At 43.5% G+C, this 20,979-nt stretch overlaps 1 protein-coding gene across 3 annotated transcripts in view; it reads left to right on the forward strand.

The window, feature by feature from the left end:
- The window catches only part of Znf521 (zinc finger protein 521), a 282,622-nt gene extending 280,493 nt beyond the window's left edge, over window positions 1-2,129 (forward strand). For all 3 annotated transcript variants that reach the window (XM_034518035.2, XM_034518033.2, XM_034518034.2), the window contains one exon: window positions 1,316-2,129. In XM_034518035.2, the coding sequence (XP_034373926.1) occupies window positions 1,316-1,345 (30 nt within the window). In that variant the 3' untranslated portion in view covers window positions 1,346-2,129. The remainder of the gene's footprint in view (window positions 1-1,315) is intronic.
- Window positions 2,130-20,979: the final 18,850 nt, after the last annotated feature.

Below are 20,979 nucleotides of genomic sequence, written 5' to 3' on the forward strand. Positions count from 1 at the left end.
AAACATTAGCTTACTAAAGCCTTCCTGGTGATGAGGCAGGCCTGAGAAAAGCTGTTTCCTCCCCTTATTTTTGGTCATAACACTGATTGGTCATGTGCCTACATGGCTTTCTTCTTTGGATCATGAGAGCTTTGGTGAGCTCAAGGCAGAAACTATGCCTCTTCCCGTATCCCACATCCAGTTGGTCAGGTCCTCTCTACTGGGTACTAAGTGCCATGGGTTCTGTTGTGTATTGATAACAGCATTCCACAGGTTCTTATAAAAGTACACCAAAACTACCATCATGAGGCCAGGCTTTTGAAAGTCAGAGAAAAAGGAGATGTGTTTCAGGTTGGGTAAGTGTGAAGAGGTTGTATTTCACAGTAGGCTTCAGAGCTCTCATCAGAAGGAATGAGTGGGGTGTGAACGATGTGGGGCAGAGCTGTGTGCGGGAGGAAGCTCAGAGCTCCAAGGCTCATTCGAACCAGTGAGAGCCTGGAGGCCTGTGGCCACGTCTGTAGAAGACAGGACCCTCTCTAGCACCATGCCTGGGGCTGGGGAATTCCTGTCACAATTTGCTTCCTCCTGTCTGTTGGACAGTGTTCCAGCTGCCCCCTTACAATTTGGAAAGAAGTTATCTAACCAAAGGAACGGCAAGCTAGCGTGGCTGAGGTGGAGGAGCACAAAACTTTCTGATGCTGCCCAGTAGCCTTGGGAGAAACACCAACGCCCAGAGCAGCAGAGTTAGAGCTGCTGGGATCTCCTGCAGAGGCACAGCATGGCCACAGGTCCCACTCCACTTCTTTCACAGGAGTATTGGAGGTGCTTCCTGACCTATCCCATCATCAACCAGATAGCTCTATTCTTCAATATCCACATTTAAGGATGGGTAGAGACCTGCCCTGGCAATCAACATTTATCATCTATTAGAGATTAGAGCAAGTCATGGTCTTTAAAAAATGGGAATGATACACAGGTCAAGAAACTTTTAACAGTGGTACCCTAGTAATTGGAGCATGTTGCGTTAAAAAGGTCGTACTGGGAGGGCATTTGGAGAAGGCATGGCAGTTAGAGAAAAGATATGGTACTACCAACCCCTCCCCTCACAGAGCCTCCTGCTCCTGCCTCTTTCAACTCCTCCATGGAGAAGAGTTCAGTTTCAATGTAACCATACTCTACCCCAGATCATTCACTTCATCTGAACCTCCCAATGCATCATCCATCCCTGTGCAGAAACAGCATGGCTGTCATCACCAGGGACTACCAACACGTATCTATGCTCGCTCCAATGGCAAAACTGTCAATGAAGCTTTCTTTCTCTTTTTTCTCTCCACAGAATCATACGATGACGCAGCACAGCAGTTAGTTCACGTACGCAACCTCTCAAGGAGAAGGACTTTTGTGGCACAAAAAGGGAACATGTTTTACTCTTTGCACGAAACTCCCATTGTTAATGTATATTCTTCAGAAGCATTGTATTGTATCATACAACTTGTATTATCAAAACTGTTGGATGTTCATGTGTTGGAACTTTTGAGCACCAGATAGACTCCTTGTATATAAAGTGTTGCACATGTATTATGTCGTCGATGCTAAAATGGTCTTATAAAGACAAGTGGACTTGGGCCCTATTCAGGCAAGATTTTCAAAATAGACAAAATGGCTTAAGAGAAAATGTTTTCAAGGAAGACAGAACTTAAATGAACTGTTACCATGTGACTATGGTTGGACTTCCTTTTATGTACACTTAAGCCTAGAATTTCTCTTTTGGTATATCAGTGGTTAAAACCCAAGCCTATTTTTTATTGCTGGAGATTCTCGTGAACTATGAAGAGACATTCTCACAGAACAGAACCCCACATCTGGATATGGCCCATATATATATATATTTGTAAGCCTTGCAGTGTGACAGGTAGCCTCACCATATATGCAATAGTTGTTATGTAGACTGTCAAAGATTTTTTTTTTTTCTGGCTACATTTGAAGCTTTGAGTGTTCAAGGTTTTCCTTAATGATTTCACACAGCCAAATTCTTGAATCGGTTGAACTAACCTGTATGTTACTGTTCTCAATGTTTACTCTGCGGTCTGAACCTGGAGATTACTGGAATTGTTTTCCAAGAGGAAATAAATTCAGTTTACTATCAGCTATGAGTGTATTTGTGTGTTTTCCTTTTCCAGTTAGTCTTACCATTAAAAAAAAAAAAAAGAAAAGAAAAGGAAATCTAATTGCCTGCACCCTTGGCTATGAAATCTGCTCCCGAGCCGATCTCAGGCACAGCCTCAATCATATTTAACCTTTGCACACGGGGCCAAATGCAACTGGGAGGAGCTTCATCATGCTGCACGGGAAGAAATCAGACCCAGTCTACTTGAACTGTCTTAGATCTACCAGGTCACATTGTACTTGAGGATTCTGACATCACAGATGGATGTGATGGCTGTTTTCTGCATAATTTGCAGCCCAATTCGCGTCATGCTGTGCAAATCTGAACTCGTGGTGGATGGCTGCAATTTGAGCGGCTGTTTGGCTTATGTGTACTTAAGAAGCAGCATTGTTCCAAAGACAAAGTACAGAGCATCGAATGGGAGGGCTGTTAGTTCTGCTTCTGCTGCCGACTCCCAGAGGAGCCTTCTCCAAATGGCTTCATCTCCTGGCCTGGTATCACCCGGCCAGGGAAGGTAATGGAACTTGGTCATCAGCCTTTCGACAGGCAGGAGATGGCTCTGTGAGATGCTTGTCTCCACAGCCTACCAGAAAATGCTGAAAAAGAGAAGCCCCTGATTTCAGAGCTTTTTGTGCAATTTTTTTTTAAAGAAGAGAAGGATAGCAATGTGTGCCCTGGACCTTGATAGACATTAGTCAGAATAGTGTAAGTACAAACTCTATACTCATGGAGCACATTCATGGCATCGTGCTTGAAATGGTTTCCACACTCTGAGTCCCGTGACTTTTAAACTCTGAAGATCTCAAGCAAATAGCAATAATCGCCACAGTACTTTGAGGTAAGAAAAGTGCAACCTGGACGGATGGATGTGTGACCCCTTGTCACCAGTGGACCAGCCTGCGAAAGCCACATCTCCAGGAGGACCACAAGGCAGGGTCACTGCTCCATGATTCTAATACTTAGCCTTGTGACATTCCCACTCAGGACTTTCTTACTCCATCTTGGGTTGCTGGACATGACCCCCAGAGCCTCTGGTTCAATCAGGCTGAGGCTTGGGCTTTCCTAAGGATTTCCGGGTAATGCTGGTTGTAGACCACACTTTGAGAACCACTACCCTACCTCATTTACGAGTCATGGGATGAATGAAGTGTGAATAGCCAAGCACATGATATTATTTGTTGTGTTTCCAATAAAAAATAAAGAGAACCTTTGTCAAATTTTTATATCATTCATAAACAAGTATTTTGTAGTGACTAAAGAATGCACATCTGCTATAATGTTTCATGTGAGTGTGTGTTTAGCTTTTTAATTCAAGGAAAACCTACACCTATACATTTTACAATGGATTGCCAGTGTGCTATTTAATTAAAAAGCTTTTTCACTGGCTACATAAATAATGAAGTATGCTTAGAATATGCAAGTGCATCCATAATTAAAATACTCAGCTATATTTTTAACAAATTACAATCTGTAGCCTGTTCAGGAGTTTGCACTTAAGATGAAATAGCCACACTTAATAATGATTTTTAAAAGCTTTACATTTTTGGTTATTGCCAAGAGGGTTATACTTTTCTAAAAGGAAGCTGTTGGTTTACGGAAAGCAGGTGATGTATTATCCCTGGATTAGATCCTAAGTTGCCCTTGATATTCCTGCCTTTAGAGACCTCCCAGGTTTGTGGAAAACACCAGGGCTTGGAATTCTCAGGAAGCAAGAGACAGAGATGTCCATTCCAGTAGCACAAATGGCTAGTCGTGTGGCTTCCTCATCACAGACATGGGTCAGCCTCCCCTGAGACACAGCTGGGAAGCCACATGTATTGACCACTGTTCATGCAACATTAATTGCTTGATCTTCCAAAGACTATAGTACACTTTCTATCTGGTAGACCCTTGTAACCGGTCAGTCTTCTTTGGATGATAAATGCTAAACAGTGCTCCAACAATGACTTCCAGCCGGCTTTGATAAGTTGTCTTCCTTATGTTTACACTCTTCTTCATTCTGTAAGGCTGGAACACAACAAGAAGATGAATAAGAATACCGGTGTGTGCATTACTATGCAGCTATGACCTGATATGAAGACCTAAGCGAGGAAAGAGAGATTTGAGCTCATGGCTTCAGAGAGTTTGTTTTGTCTCATGTGCTTAGACAGAATATTGTGGTGGATGGGTTGAGTACCAGAGGATACTATCTGGCTGACCAGGAAACAAAAACGAGACTAGAAGTAACCATGGATGCTATGCTTCCAAGAACCTGCCTTCGATGACATGCTTCCTCAGTTCAGTCCCACTTCTAAAGTTTCCAGAACCTCCCAAAGTAGCACCATCATCTGGGGACCAAGCAGTCAGATCACGAGACCATGGGTGACATTGCGTTTTCCAGCCATAACAGCTAGCATTATGGGAAACCTGAGGGGAGAGTATGGTGGAAGTTGTTGCCTGGTATATGCTTCGATTTTGCTTTTGAGGCCATGTTAGCATTGACTTGGAGCTTCCTGGCAGTGAAGGGGGAAAATAACCTGAATGAAGGGAATATATTAATTTCTCAAGAGAAACTGCTTTTCTACTACTTAATTGCAAAAGCGATTTCTCAAAGGCCTTATATCTGTGTAGGGGCCAATATAATGGCCCTGTTTGTGACCGTAATTCTGTAACAGAAGGCAGTGGGTTTTGTGTGGAAGAAGGCTGCTGCCTGTGTGAGAAACCAGGATGTGCCTACTTGTCCTCCAGTACACGAGACAGGTACAACAGAACAAAGTGTGACCTGCGCAAATGTCAGCCATTGCTAGGTTAAGAAGCTGCTCTAATGGAAGTCATGTGATATTTGCTCCCCCACTCCTATAGTCTCTACTCACTTTAACTTTGGGACCACAAGGGGTGTTTCAAAAAGTCTATTGTTGAAGTCCCATCCCGTAGCTACTGACTTCCTTGGCCTGAAGCTCAAGCATCCACAGTAACTCTAGGAGTCAAGTGTAAGAACCAATTTCAAGCGTACAACCCCAGGAGAGTGAGTTGAGCTCAAGACTAGAACTTTGGCAGTGTATGCTAGGAGTAGAAGTGCAGAATGGGGCATACATGCCCTTCACTCAGTGTCAGCTGAGTATCTTAACAATTATTTTAACCTTCAAGTAATGTAGCAACCAGGTAACATAGTAAGTATAAAAGGAAGAAATGACCCAGGAGTCCATTATTCTTATACTGGTCCAGAGATTACATTTGTCCAGTGAGATTTTGTCCCCTGAGATTGCTAACAGCCTGGCGGGTTCCTGTCCAACTCGGGGAAATGGGACTCCTGGTGGCAAATTGTACATGTCTCAGGAGTCACCAGTAGCCCTGGTGGTTATGTGCTATGTTCCAATTTCCAGATCTTGGCAATCCATTCTGCTTCTTGTAACTCAAACTATACTAACCCACTGGACCATATGAGTTACACCATAGGCCAGGCCTGATTCTCAGGTTGCCAGCTTTGACCTCTCGTATTAACCGTTTTTCCTAATTCTTATTCCACCTCTCTTTAGACAGTAATATGAGTTGTACATGTTAACATTCATATGATGCTGTTTTGTAGTTATTATATGCAAATTTGAAGTTGCCATGTGACCTTCAACCTCATCACACCTGACTGTGAGCAGTGGTTAACTAAATGTGTGTTCTGTCTAGCCTGCTTCCATCCCTGCACAGGGAGGTTTCAAATGCTGAACAATAATAACAGAAATTAAGATTGTCTGATGCAAGTCAAATCTGCTGTCTTCTAATAACTTGGAGGCCCATTTGTGAATCTTTGGAAATCACACAAATGGGTCAAAATCCTACTGATTCCTGATAAATATAATGGGTGTCTCAGCCCAGATGGACTGCCGAGGCATGATCTCTAACCTGGCTTCTCAGAGCAGTCCTGAGTCTGTTTCAGAACTGTACTAAAGAATCCAGGGAACCCTCAACTTCCGCTCCACAGAATGTGACAGCCTTGACGTTGTGTCTGTTTATGCCTGTTGGGCACAGCATAGCAGAGCCCTTGAGAAAGGAAGCTTAGAAATCCAGATCCCATTACAGAACACCTGCAAACCCTCCTCGCTTAGCGTCGCAGCCCAAAGCCTTACCTCCTCCCTCTCCAGGAGGAAGTTTCCACTAAAGGCACTTAAAAAAAAAAAGGAAGAGGGATGAGCCTAGATAAAAAGGACCCAGCAGGAGTCTCTGGCAGTGTCCAAAGCGCAGCTCCACTAAACACCACATTTCTGGGTGAGAGCCTCAGAGGCAGGAGTAGCCTCGACCACCGCTCCAGATTCCTCTGTAATGAAGTCAGCTGTCAACTCCTTAGGGGGAAAAGCACAGAGCCCCTTTATTTCCAAGCAGGTGTTGCAGCATATTAAAGGTTGCATTCCATCTTGCGCTCACATCCTGAATGAGCCAGTTTGCAGGCGAGCTCAGTTCTTTCTGCAAAGAGAGAAAGTTGGCAATGATGGAGGCTGAATACTTAAATGGCAATCAACTTCTGGCTCGTATCAATTAATTCCTTCATGGACTTCTGCCTAAGTATAGCATCTTGAATTCCCAGCTGTGGAAGCTATGCAAAACAACCCGAGCAACACATGCCACCGTCTGGGAAAAGCCACACCAGTGAAAGGAGGGGACAGTGGGCAAGCCACCTCTGGGTACCCATGAATGCTGATGTGGGACACTTGTCTTTTGTTCACCTGTGTTGTACAGAAAACAGTGTTTATACCCATTCCTCTGGATGGGAAATCCATCAAGAAAACTTCCAGTAAGTTTATGAGAAATCTCTCAGAAGCCTTATCTTGGCTCTGAAATTTGCAGATCCAAGCAGAATGTGGGGCTCAGAAATGAGTAGAAAATATCTCCTCACTAAGGAACCAGAGAAACCTGTGGAAAATAGTTTTATCTTGAGGGATCCACCACAGACACCTCTGCATCTGTGTTCAGTGATCTAGGAGAATTTTAATCAGGAACCATCGCAGGCTAAGGGTGAGTGTGCACATTGCCCCTGTGAGCTGCCAATTCCTCACTTGGTCTGGCACCGGCACACAGTGCAATCCAGACCGCTCCACCTTCACTGGGGAATGCGAACGAATGTTCAGATGCATCGTAACTCAGGTAAGCGCTCCACAACTAATGTTCTAATAGTGAGACTGGCTACAGGGTGCAACCAAGGGAAGTCAAGGTCACATAACAGGGCCCCTAGCTCTTCATCCTGCCCCTGCCAGTGAGGCACCACTGACTCTCTGCTGTCGTTGCCTGAATCAGAAGAAAAATAGAGTTTCCTCCCAAAGAAGGCCAAACTTTTGATTTTCTGAGAGTCACATCCTGTCAGAGGTAGGAGCCTTGCAGATTATTTAAGCTTCATGGAACGATGAGGAGACAGTTCATTTGGTGAAGCGCATGCATGACTACAATTTGATCCCCAGAACCAAAGTAAAGATGTCACATGTACATGCACACACTTGCAATCCTAAAGCTATAGAAGTGAAAATGAGAAATCCCTACAGATCGCTGGCCAGGTAACCTCACCTAATCAGTGAGTTCAAGGCCAGGGAGAGATTCTTTTCCAAAAAAAAAAAAAAGCAAAATGGATGGCACCTGAGGAGTCTGAGAGTGATCCTGGGATCCCATACACATGCACATATGTGTGTATAGGCGCACATGCACATATGCACATATATATGCACACATGCACAAATAGAAACTTTAGAAAAAGATAAATAGCATGACTACTTTAATTAGCTTAAATGGAGTTCTAAAATTTAGTTATTTGCTCTCACTGGAGGAATAGTTCAACTGCTCAGTTATCAATATGACGTTCATAACTGATGTGCCCACACAGACTCCTGTTGGACAGTTCCAACCTACCCCTCCCACCTTTGTCCCTTCAGTGTATAAAAGGCCTCTTCAGCTAGTTCACTCTTCCTCTGTCTCAGTATCTTTCTCTTATCTTCAGCTTTCATCATGTATTTATGTATTTAAATGCATGCACATTTACACAACAATACACACACACACACACACACACACACACACATCCCCATTTCCTCCCAGGACTTTTCTCCGCTTGATTTTCTTCCAAATTTATCAGTTTGTGGTCTGTTTCCACATCCTCCCCATCCTGGCTGCTGCCTCTCCTGCAGTCTGATGTCCTTCAGTTCATCAATATCCTTTTACTGAAAATGTGTTTTCCAAGGTCACCTGAGATAGCCTCAGCAACTAGTCATTCTTGGTCATTTTGTTTATTAGTTGATACTTCTTCTTCTGCCCTCATCCCCCTGCCTGGCTCCCAGATTCTTGCTTAAAAACACTCTTATTCCAGGTCAGTCACACACACGTTAACTCTTCACCTCCTGGCTTCTAGCCCTGCCCTATTCCATCCTATTTATGGCCATCATGTCAATCTGCATAAAACATATCTTGCATCATTTTCTCATTCAGGAAATATCTAAGGCTCCCAATGTAATATAAGGAAAGAAAAAGATCAAACTGAACACTTTCTCTGCTACTTACCAGTCATGTATACAAAATTCCTTCTCTTTCTGACATGACTTCTCCCATCTTTAGTTTGAGAGATAGGTAAACTTGCTAGACACTGTAGTATTATTTTTTTTAGTGTTTTATCAAGGGCTAGAAATACTTGAAACACAGTAGAAGTGATGTACTGGAGATGTGACTACTCCAGACTCTTTGGGCCAGTTCTTAGAATCACTGCCCTGTCTACACTGAACTGCAGACCCCTCCATTTCCTCAATGTGTCTCATTTCTAATCTTTTCTAAATACACAATCCTTACCAAATTGCCTGCCTTGAGAACCTTAAATAATAATTTTATCTACTATAATAAGTTGAATATTCCTTTGACTTTCTGGAGAAATAGCTTAATTGCCGGTTTAGTTACTTTTCTATCACTGTGATAAAACATCATGGCCAAGGCCACTTTCAAAGGGGAGAGTTCATTTTTCCCTACAGTTCCAGAGGGAAAGTCCACATTAGTGAGGGAGGTATGGCCAAAGGCAGACAGAACAGGAAACAGAGGGCACATCTCCAACCACAGGCAAAACGCAGACAGAGCAAATGAAAGTGAAGCTTGGCTATGAACTCTCCAAGTCCCCCCTTCAGTGAGATCCTTCCCCCAGTAAGTCTGTACCCCTTTAGTTACCCAAACAGGAACACCAGCTGGGAACCACGTATTCAGATGCCTGGACTATGAGGGTCATTTCTCTCTCAAACAGCCATGTTTGCCCCCCCCCCCCCAACTCTCCCCATATGGTAGTTCACCCAGCCTCAACCTGCTTCATGTTTTTGCAGAATGAGATCCTCTTTTCACTATTCCCACCTATGTGCTATCACTCCTCCTTCACCTCTCACCTCAGTTCTGTCCTGCGTTCTGGACCCAAATTAACTTTCTCTCCCTCCATAAAGCTTCTGCTAAGCTTCTTTGGAAACTAGAATTCAAGTTTTTTTTTTTCTTCTATCTGTATTGTTTTTCTTTAAAGGATACAAGAGATCTCTCTGTGGGTGGCCCTCCCTCCTCTCACTTTTTGTTTGTGTGATTGTTTGGTTTGGATCAATAGGATCTCGTGTACCTCAGACCCCAGGAACTTGATATATAATTGAGAAAGACCTTAACCTTCTAAGCTTCTGCTTCCTGAGTATGCCACCATGACTTGTCTGTTCAGTGCTGGAGATCAAAATCAGAGCCTGTGCACACTGGGAAGGCACTCTGCCAACTCAACTGCATCTCAACTCTCCGTGTCTTAACCCACTTTTGGGGTTTCACTTCATACAAGTGCAACAAAATATCAGCGAATTTATATCCTAGCTTATCACCCTCAGCTCAATAAAGTTCAACATACATAGGCTATGGTGCCTCTCTGGTCCAGGTCCAAATGATAGAGAAGTAATTCTCCATCCTCTGCTAAGTACAAAGGGCAAGGTTTGTGTCCTGTGCTATGTCTAATGCTGATGACTGATTGTAAATGAAAACATAAGTGTGGTTTTACCCTAACGATTACATGTCTCTACCCCACACCATGAGAAGAATCAGAACACATTCTAATAGTCACAGGGAAGATTAAAGATCAAATTTTGCATACCATTTTATATCAGCTTTAAGTTAAAAATTATTGAGTTGAACCATGTTAAGTCAGGGATCCTATGGACAGTTACCTGGAAATGTAGTCTGCCTCTTCTCTGGATCTGCTACTTGCCCCTGATCTCCTGAACATGAAGAAGACATCCAAGAGAGCACATGTAAGTGAGCCTTAGGATCACAGAGCAGCATATTCAAAATGCCTCCCTCTTTGGTCCACTAGACCCCAATGATTTCATCCAACAAGTTGAGTACCGAAATTCTGCAATGACCCCTTCCATGATGAGCAGCTGGCTGTAAGACAGAAAATGAACTAGTCGTGGGCTACAGCAGGTAGAACACTGGTTCTTCTGTGATCTGGGATCTTGTGATAGACCGGATTAGGCTTCCCTCTGGTCAATATTCAGCACAGAGATTAAAGCAGCATTCAAAACCAAATCTGAAAAAGTGCTGGATACATATGTAAATCCAGGCGTTAGCCCACTGCTTTTGCAAAGCAACAAAGATGTTGGCTGTGATTGCAGGTAATAAGAGCTTTCCTTCTGATGAAACGGGAGTGTACTAAACAGAGCACACAGTATATTCCCATGACAAATATATTTACACTCAACTCAGAACATGGAGAGAAAAGAAAATGTCAATAGTTGACAGCTTCTTGGCCTATGGGGTGTAATCCAGGAGCATAATAAATTCATTTAAGCTTGGTGTTGAATAAATGCATGTTACGGCCATGCTTTTTTTTTTTTTTTTTTTTTTTTTTTTTTGCCTTTCCCTTGACACATTGTTTGAATACAATGTCACCTTTCTCTCTTCATGTTACCTGATCCTTGGGCTGCTGTCAGCGGAGACATGGACCAAGCTAATCTTTTGGGTCAAATCTGCAGTGAATTCCCCCAAAGATGGAAACAAGAAAGGGACCATAAAAGAAAATGTCTTATACATCTCACAAATGCTGGCTGATGGGGAGGCTGCGGAGTCCAAAAGCAAGATGTATTGCCACAGAAGATTTTAATCACACTGATAAACAGATAATCAGAGCCAAGGGAACATAAACCACATAAAAGAACACCTCAATTGAAAAGCTAAATATGTGCTTCCCACCAGTAGTATACGTCTCGTCATGTACACATTGGATGGCAAGATAATGCCCCTCCCTGGCAGACCTCAGAAGCTATCGAACATTTCAAGCTTTGTGTGTGAAAGCATGACATATTGGTTAAGGCTCAAAATAGCATGTTGCTGGTAGAGTTCAAGTGTGTAAGAAATACTACACCCCACTGTTTTCATAAGCTTCGGAGTTGCATTGAGTTGAGACAGATGGTAGCAGGCAAAGACGCAGTCTTACTATCAAAAGCTAAAATATGTCAAAAATATGTTAGCAAGCAAAATAGAGCAGATCACTGGCTTCGCATGTCTCGACAGCTTGCAAAACATGTTATGGTACCGAAGCTCTGGTTATGTAAATAGAACAAACAGTGAGCAGAGCGGCAGCAAGTGGCATGAAAGTGTGTGTATTAATTGTTCCTTCACTTGTAGTTTGAGTACCAGAGACAAACACGTAACCACAAGAAGTCCCGGATGAACATCAGGAGGTGGCCAGAATCACCCGTGAGGATCTGTTTTCCCTCTGTGAGCAATGAGTTTCTTAGTACTGGATAAGCTGTTTAACTAAATTACAGAAGGCATTCCAGGCTCCCAGAGGGAGCTGTAAGGATTCCGCTGAGAATCATCACGCCAGTTAGCTCAAGAAAGAAGAGGTGGGAGTCACTTAAAGACAGGCCGCAGCCAGAGCTTTCTGTATACATCAGTCTCAGCTCAAGGATCATTCTCTGACCACAGGCCTTCTGACTGTCTGGCCTAGTTGACTTCTTTCTTCTAATTGGGGTAGTGGGGAGTGGAGGCTGTGTTACTCATGATAGGGCTGGGAAATGGAAGTGCTGAATTTTGAGCATCTTCTACAGATCAGATTGTGAAAGGAGAAACTTATTGATGCGGCACAATTGTGTTGACTATCCTATGTCCAGTGTAAGTTCGGACCTTTTCCTCCGTCTTCTGCAGCCAGGGAATGCAAGAGTAAAAGACGGTGCCCCCCTGTCCCCGCTCCTCACCTCTCGAGATGCTCTATGCCTATCCTCTACACACTTCTCATGCTCAGCTCCAACTCTCAATTGCTGTAAGGATTTTCCTCAAGAAAGACTGGAGGACACTGCTTTTTGGGAAGAGCTTTAACAGCTACAAGGATAAGGTAATGAAGGGAATCTGCATTGCTCTTGAAGAGGCAACAAAGGAGCCTAGGCCCAACACTGTTGAAAAAGAGACCAGAGTAGGTATTAACCCCAGTTGGGCAAGTGAGACTAGTAAATATTTTTCTTATTCCATTTGTCATGTTCTTCTTTCTTTGTTTCTTCTTCTTCTTCTTCTTCTTCTTCTTCTTCTTCTTCTTCTTCTTCTTCTTCTTCTTCTTCTTCTTCTTCTTCTTCTTCTCTTTCTCCTTCTCCTTCTCCTTCTCCTTCTCCTCCTCCTCTTCCTCCTCCTCCTCCTCCTCCTCCTTCCTCTTCTTCTTCTTCTCCTCCTTCTCCTCCTTCTCCTTCTCCTCCTCCTCCTCCTTTTTCTCCTTTTCCTCCTCCTCCTCTTCTTCCTCTTCCTCCTTCTCCTCCTCCTCCTCCTCCTCCTCCTCCTCCTCCTCCTCCTCCTTCTTCTTCTTCTTCTTCTCCTTCTTCTTCTTCTTCTCCTTCTCCTTCTTCTCCTCCTTCTCCTCCTTCTCCTCCTTCTCCTCCTCCTCCTCCTCCTCCTCCTCCTCCTCCTCCTCCTCCTCCTCCTCTTCTTCTTCTTCTTCTTCTTCTTCTTCTTCTTCTTCTTCTTCTTCTTCTTCTTCTTCTTCTTCTTCTCCTTCTTCTCCTCCTTCTCCTCCTTCTCCTCCTTCTCCTCCTTCTCCTCCTCCTCCTCCTTTTTCTCCTTTTCCTCCTCCTCCTCTTCTTCCTCTTCCTCCTTTTCATCCTCTTCTTCCTCCTCTTCCTCCTTTTTCTCCTCCTCCAGATTATGTTGCACTTTTCAGTGCAGAGGCCAGTCTGACTTCAAACTCACTAAGTAGTTCATACTACCTGTGTACACTTCATGATAATCATCTTGGCTCAGCCTCCAGAGTGCTGAGATTATCCCTGGATCAAGTGAGAAGATTCTATGTGACATTTTTGGTTTGGTTTAGTAAGGTGGGGAGGGGGGTGTGCTGATCATTGAGAGTTGAGAAATCTAAGCTTCTTTACCCTTTACAAAATCAAGGTGTATTGCACACTACTGTTCATACAGGAGATTCTCAATTTCTTAATTGTACATAAAAGTATTAATTAAATTATTTTAATTGAATTCTCAAAAACATGAAAGTTAAATTCTTAATTTTGCAGGAAGAAGTCTTAAATTCTTCATGGAGAGTTTAACCAGGGTGTTTCTGGTCTTATGAATAGAAAAAAGCTATAAATCGGGAAGCTGGAGGGTACAAGATGGGATGGCAACTCAACCCCATAGCCAGAGGCACTCCAGGAAGAGATTTCTGAGAAGGGGGTGGCTGGGGCAAGGAGTCCAGAGACAGAAGAGGGCTCACTCCCCTAGAGGCAATGTGCAGTGCCAGCTGCCTGGGTGTCAGATGGCTGCGCACCTCACCTATCCTCTGCCCTGTCCATCTCCACTGTCTTCAGTCCTGTAAACTCACGTTCTGCCAGTGCTGTGTGACTAGAATAACAGTGTGAGTTTCTCTGTCTTCACTGTTTATCCCCAGAGACTTTATCTCAAGAGGCTTCACAAAGTAACTTCTATATAATGATTTCTCTTGGAACCTTGAGACATTCTGGTGCTAAGTGGAAAAATAATGAACATTGTGTACAAACTACATGTGCGTCTCCCTAAATCTACACAGCTTGTCATCTGCTTTCGGAATGGTAAAGCGACTTTGCCAGGGTACTGAAGGGAAGAGAAAGGATGATCAAAATCAAAGATTATATGATGAAAAATTAGAACATCTTGTTTTTATGGGGCATATATTTTGTTTATCTCTTAAAATTTAGTAAGATGACTCTGTAGACAAAGGAGCTTGCTGATGAGCCTGAGGACCTGAGTTCAATCCCCAGGCCCTACCTGGTAGAATAGGAGAACAAACCCATGTAAATTTCCTCAAGTTCTTTGTGCATGTACACACACATACACACACACACACACACACAGAGAGAGAGAGAGAGAGAGAGAGAGAGAGAGAGAGAGAGAGAGAGACAGAGAGAGAGAGACAGAGAGACAGAGAGACAGAGACAGAGAGACAGAGACAGAGAGAGACAGAGAGAGACAGAGAGAGACAGAGACAGAGAGACAGAGAGAGGTAGAGAGAGACTACCACCACACTAATAAATGTAAAATAAAAATAATTTAAAAGAAGCAGGTAGAATTGTCTCTCTACACATAAACTATCAATATTTATTAACTAACATCCTACTTAGCATTCCATTGAGAAGAATAACCAAATTTAGACCAAATAAAGAACTCTACAACTGTCAATCTGTATGTGGGTGGGGGTTGACTCAGGGTGAGCTCTTGCTAAGTAAAATATGAAATATGCAGTTCACGCTTGCCACTAACTTTGCAGCAGGTGAATTCTAACTGACAGGAAGCAATGAATGCAGCGAGCTGAAGGGAATACCTTAGTTTAAGCAGCCATATGCTTTAGTTATCAATGAGAGGGTAGAGATAATGGTCCCATCTCACAATTCACTTGGTTGTTCTTAAGTGCACATAAGTGGAATTCCTTCCATCAATGGAGCTGATACAGACAAATCTTTGGGAAACTGTTTTTATATGGGAAAGGAGGTTCAGGGCAAAGTCATTTCTAAGAGAAGTTAAATGGGGAATTGGCTGTTAGTGTAACACTGCTGGTAAGCACTGTGGGGGGTCCTGGGGCCCTACCTGCTTACCTGCTGTATATTCTTTGAACAAGGACCAAGGTTTAAGTGTGCCTCTAAGTTCAAGAAAGGTCACAGTCACATGATGGCCATTACGAAGACAAAAGTGATTATGAATAAGAATGTGATATCTCCAATTGGTGCCCAGTAATTGATCATTATTATTCATAAACACAATAAAACTGAAAGTTCCTTCAACCTGGGACCAACCAAAAGTTCAAAGAGCTATTAATACTTATATTTTCATCAAATTCTGTAGCAGATGCCATATACCATGCCAGCCTTGCAAAACTGAGATGTAAGATGGTTATTTTATTCAGTAAGTGTGGTGGGTGTGAGTCAGAAGACAGAAAACCAGAACAGTTCTGCGAATAATTAAGAAGGTGCTGTGTGAGTCCAGAGGAGACAGAAGCATGAACCTAAAGTTCAGGGAGGACCTCCTGGGTTGAGGCAGAGGGGCTGAGATCACAAAAGATCAGTAGGAGGTCTGAAGTAGTGAAACCCAGGCAGAAAGGGCTTTCTGTGTACTAATTAAGATTGACTTCTATTGTTTGGTTGAAATTATTCAAATATGTATCTCTATACACAGAACCCAATTCATGCCTTCTTCTCAGAACCATCAAAGCAGCATGTGTCAATCAAGCCACCAACATCTGAGGCCTACTTCAGGAGAAACTGCTCCCCCCCGGGGAGCTAGTCAAAATTCCTAGGGTTGGTAAATGTTTCTCCTTGGAGCATCTTTTACCTTAGGATCAACACGGAGCCTGGTGTTTCTCTAATCACCCAGTGTCACATAGTAGCAAATAAGTCTAGGATTCCCTAAACTAGAAGCCCACTGAAACTATTCAAACCATTCCCCAGATCAAAATAAAGTTTTAGTCTACATTTTCTCCTCATCCTGTGGCCAACCCTGGCCTCTCCACAGATGGTCCCATGTAGAATGTTGTATTCCTATTTACGATAACGGTAAGTACAAACATTTCTTTCAAAGCTAAAAATGGCTCAGTTGGGAAAGGCTTGCCACACACATATGGGCCTAAGTTGACATTCCAACACCCATATAAAGTATCTAGCACAGTGGCATGCTTCTTAAACCCTAGGTGGACGGAGGCAGAGACAGCGGGGCTCTTGAGACTTTGCTGGCCGGCCAGTTAAGCTGAACTGGTGAGCTATAGATTCAATGAGAGACTCTGTCTCCAGAAATAAGATAGAGAATAAGAAAAGACACCTGATATCAATGACACATGTACTTGTACAAGCACATGCAATACACATGCATGTACACATATAGACATATTGTTTCTTTCTTTTTAACATCATTTCTGTGTCTTTTTTACTACTTGGTATTGATCTCAACCAAATCTTAAGTGCCTTAAATGTGGTGTGTCAGTAAAGTGTGGATAAGGACTGGGAGAAAAAAAAAGAAAACTATCAGACTCTAGGAGAATTGAGGTTCAAGAGCAACAGATCATTAGGAAGCCATTTCCTATCCAAGCCCAGGCTTTTCTACTTGCAGTTAGGACCGCTCTAGAGCCTACATACAGTACCAGTCTACCTCTCAGGATGATGTCCAGAGACAAGAGAAGCACAGCAGGGGCTTGCTAGCCCCCACTGTGTGACTGGACCCGAGATGCTCTCTGCAGTTGCTTTGGGACATACACTTGCCCCATAGTCTCAGGACCTTAATCTAACTTTCTTTGTTCCAACCCTGGGAACCCTGAAACATTACTAAAATATCTTCCTAATTAATGGAGTTAGCAAAATGTCACTACTCAGGGGACATGAGCCAAAATTTTTACATTTGAATAAAGCTAAGAAATGACTAAATTCTGAATACCGACACATTTTAGCGCATGGTCACAGTATCATTTCTACTGTACCAAGGGACCACATTGTTCCACCATTTCCTACTTGTCTTCTAGGCAGAGACCCAAGACTAGCAAAGTTGATTCAGTGCAAGAGTGGACGGAATAAATCATATTGCAGGATAAATTCTCTCGTATCCCTTCTTCATGCCTCTGCTTTTTGTAAATGTAGCCTCTGATGACTGAGATGACAACAGATGTAGAGGAAAAGGTAGTTGCAATCAGAGCGCCAATTCAAGAACAGAAGACTGCATGGTGGCAGAGGCACCAAAGATGGGCATTACAACAGTGGTCCTGAGGATGGGCGTTACAGCAGTGGTCCTGAGGATGGGTGTTACAGCAGTGGTCCTGAGGATGGGCGTTACAGCAGTGGTCCTGAGGACGGGCATTACAACAGTGGTTCTGAGGATGAGATGGCAGCAGGGATATGTCTTGATGGCTGAGAGGAGGAAGGACTGTCGTGCATGAGTTGAAGCATCACTACATGGTTATCTTGGGAGTGGGTTCTATATAAAAGAATGTGTCCCTTGTTGTTTTTTCTTTCCTTCCTCTCCTCCTGCTTCGTTATCTATCTTAGCCATTTGGCATGCAGTCGCTCACTAGATGCTAGTCTGTAGACCTTGGGCCCTCCCACACCAGAACCCTAAGAAGGAACTGATTCCAGGCTCCCTACATTGGGCTGGGTTTGTATTGTGTGTTCCAACCAGTTTCTCATGACCAGTTAGGAGAAGCCAGTTGGAGGCTGTGCTTTGGTTTCAGAGTGTCTAGAAAACTGTTATGCAGTAAACAGGTTCAGTCAACCACAAACAAAGCTGATACTATTTGGGTTTTGTTTTTCTTCATGAGCGTAGTATAATTTCTTTCTTTCCTAAAGCTCTGAAACTGGAATATACATCCTACTTATTTGAGTAGCAGAAAACCAACCAGATCAAAACCATGGGTGTGGTCCAGTGTGTTCTTTCTTGTAAATGCACTCTACAATCCATTGTTTTAAACCACCCTAAAGTCACCTGACGCTAGTAAAATTCAGAGAAAGTGACTTTTCAATAAACGGATCATCACGGCCTTGTATGCTACGTCCTAAATGGGTCACCAAAAATAAATCCTCTCAAGGAATTGCCGCTGAAGGATAAACGATGTCAGCCTTTCTCCTCGGCGAGGTTGGCTCTCCTCCAGCCAGGTCCGAGTGACCTCAATTACTTACCACAAGTCATCATGGTTCAATAAAATCAGTCTGCAGCTTGGGTGGCTGGGGCTCCGTCCAGGAAAGCTGCCGTGCTGCGAGGCTCTGGACACAAAGGCTGCTGAACACCGTCCAGATCGTATCTGAGCTCCCGGCAAGAGGAAATGCCACCACCATCTGCCTCTGTTTGTGATGACCTGGGAATAAATAAAAATTAACCTTGGCCCTTGAATGAATCGTGAAGCTTATCAACACTTCCTTCGTGTCTCTAATGACTATTGTGAAACAAGTAGACACAATGAATTTTGGAGGGACGGGGCAGCAGGGTCATTGCTCTAAATGGCCCTTTACCAGGCTTGGTGCTTCCTGTCTACATTGATTGTGGAATGTGCCATCCATGTGCCCTGTACTCTGGGTTAGAATGAAGGAAATAAAGAAACCCTGGGTTGTTTTCAACCCAGCAGGACTTCAACAAATCATTGGGGAAGAAAGGAGGGGAAAAAGGGAAAGAAAAATGGAGAAGAGAGCTGGTGAGAGGGAGGTAGTAGAAACTACGGTCTTCAGGTCAAGATGTCCAGGGATCTGCCTCTGACCCTACTGAACTGTCAGTCTGATAGGCCAGTTCCTGTCCTGGTTTCCTAAAGCATGTTATTTCTTTAATCCTCATCTTAACTTACGATGGATTACAAGTGACACTTTAAAACCTAAAAAAATATACATGCCCAGGAAATTCATGTAATGAACTCAAAAGCTGGAACCTGACCCCTAAACTGACTGACTCCAAAATCCACTCTTGTGCAATGAGCCTCCATGGAAACCACTGGACACTAGGGGGAAGTATTATTAGCCATTAACTTTATTTTGATCTAACAAGCTAGTCACTTAGTGAGGCCCTGCAGAAATGGAACAAGGTGGAAACACAGCCTGATTGGGTTAGAGAGGTAGGAGGAGAGGGGTTGGGGAGGGCTGCACAGCCGCAAAGGGAGAAATAGCTCTAGATTGCTGCATGCTAATTTAGCTTTATTGGTTGTGGCTTTCGTTGAACCCCTGAGTGTGTACAGGTTCTCCCCAGAAAACACACAACTGTAGGTGCTTTTGCGTTGGATTTTGGATGTGTTATTGAGGGGGGACCTACCACAGCCATCACCCTTAAAAATGTACATGTAGGTTATATATGTGAATGTTTATTATTCATATACAGATACAGATACAGTGTGAAGGGTGAGTGTTCATGTATATGCAGTGGCACTTGCCCATGTATGAACATAGGTGTATGGAGGTTAGGAGTCAACTCTCTCACTGACCTAGAACTCAGTGACACAGCTAGACTAAGATTAAAAGCACACACTGGCACATCCAGCTGGTGTGTACCTGTGTATAGGTCTTGAGGATCAAACCCAGGCCCTCACCCACTCATGGCAAGCACCTTCCTAACCATGCTACCTCCCCAACTCTTGAGATACATTTTTTCCAGGGTTCTTTTGGGGCTGGAGCCTAGTTGATTCAGCCAGTTTTCATAGCCTACCCACCAAGGGGGAAAAAAATGCAAAGGAAATGCTATTTCCATCAGATAGCACAAAGGCCTTGGCTCTGAGAGCAGCAGGTGAGAGTTGGAAGGCTCCCTCCACAGTCAAACTCAGGAGGAACAGAGTATCCCTGGGGTTCTCAAAGCTAAACTTGACGCTCATTTTCTCTTTCAAATGATGATTCTAAATAAATATGTGTGAATTCTCCTCTCAGAACTCTGAATCAGCTGCCAGGGCATGTTGGCTATTATATAATTGGGAGCACAGTGAGCTGAACCAGCGATTTCTGAAACTTCTTTTGTTTTGTCTCACTAACATTGTTTTCAACAAAGAGGAAGACATCCCTTACATCCTGACATATGGTACCTTCTATTTATAACGAGATTAACAATTCATTCACACCTTGATTGAATCCTGCTTTATTGAGATGTCACAACAGATTCTCTCCGCCTGCAAAGGGAAAGACTTACAAATGATAATATTATGACAAGCAAGACACCTAAAATAAATGAATCATAATTGATGACAATTAGAAAGAGTTCAGCACAAACATAGAATTGGAGCCGTGATGGTTAGCAGGATTCCTGTCTTGTGGAGGGACGGTTGCCTGGGAGAGAGTCAGCTGGCGGTTCAGTCAGCGGGAACTTGAAATCCATTGCAAATTGCTAATTCATACCGTATTCTCTTCCTGACTGGTAAAACAGCTTCATGGGCTGAGTTTAGTGATGTTTATATTGTTGGTCCATAGCCTCACCTGTGAGTCTGTCATTTTAAAAGGATGCAGCTGATGAGGTCCTGTCTGGGAGCAGGACAGAGGCGCAATTATCCTCTGCTGGCGCCCTCTGTCATTCAGCTCAGATCGCTTAGCAGAAATTGGCAAGTTTGTACTTTTCAATATTTTGCTAATTTTCCCATCCTTTCTTTCTTCGTTTTTCTTCCCCTCCCCTGCCACCCTCTCCCTCTCTTAATCCCTTTCCCTCCCCTCTTACATCTTTTTGAAACAGGGTCTTACTCTGTAGCCCAGTCTGGCCTGGAAGCTAGTTTGTAGCCCAGGCTGCAATCATAGTCATAGTACTCAGAGTGCCTCGGCTTCTCGTGTTCTGGAATTCAAGGTACACCTCTCCAGACTCTTCCTATTCCTACATCCATACCATCAGCATCATAGACCAGGTATCCAGGAGTATCTAGGCTTATAACTCTATGCTTCCTGCCTAAGCTGAAGCCTCTGATT

The sequence above is a fragment of the Arvicanthis niloticus genome, chromosome 14 (genome assembly GCF_011762505.2).
Source record: "Arvicanthis niloticus isolate mArvNil1 chromosome 14, mArvNil1.pat.X, whole genome shotgun sequence".
Lineage (NCBI taxonomy): Eukaryota > Metazoa > Chordata > Mammalia > Rodentia > Muridae > Arvicanthis > Arvicanthis niloticus.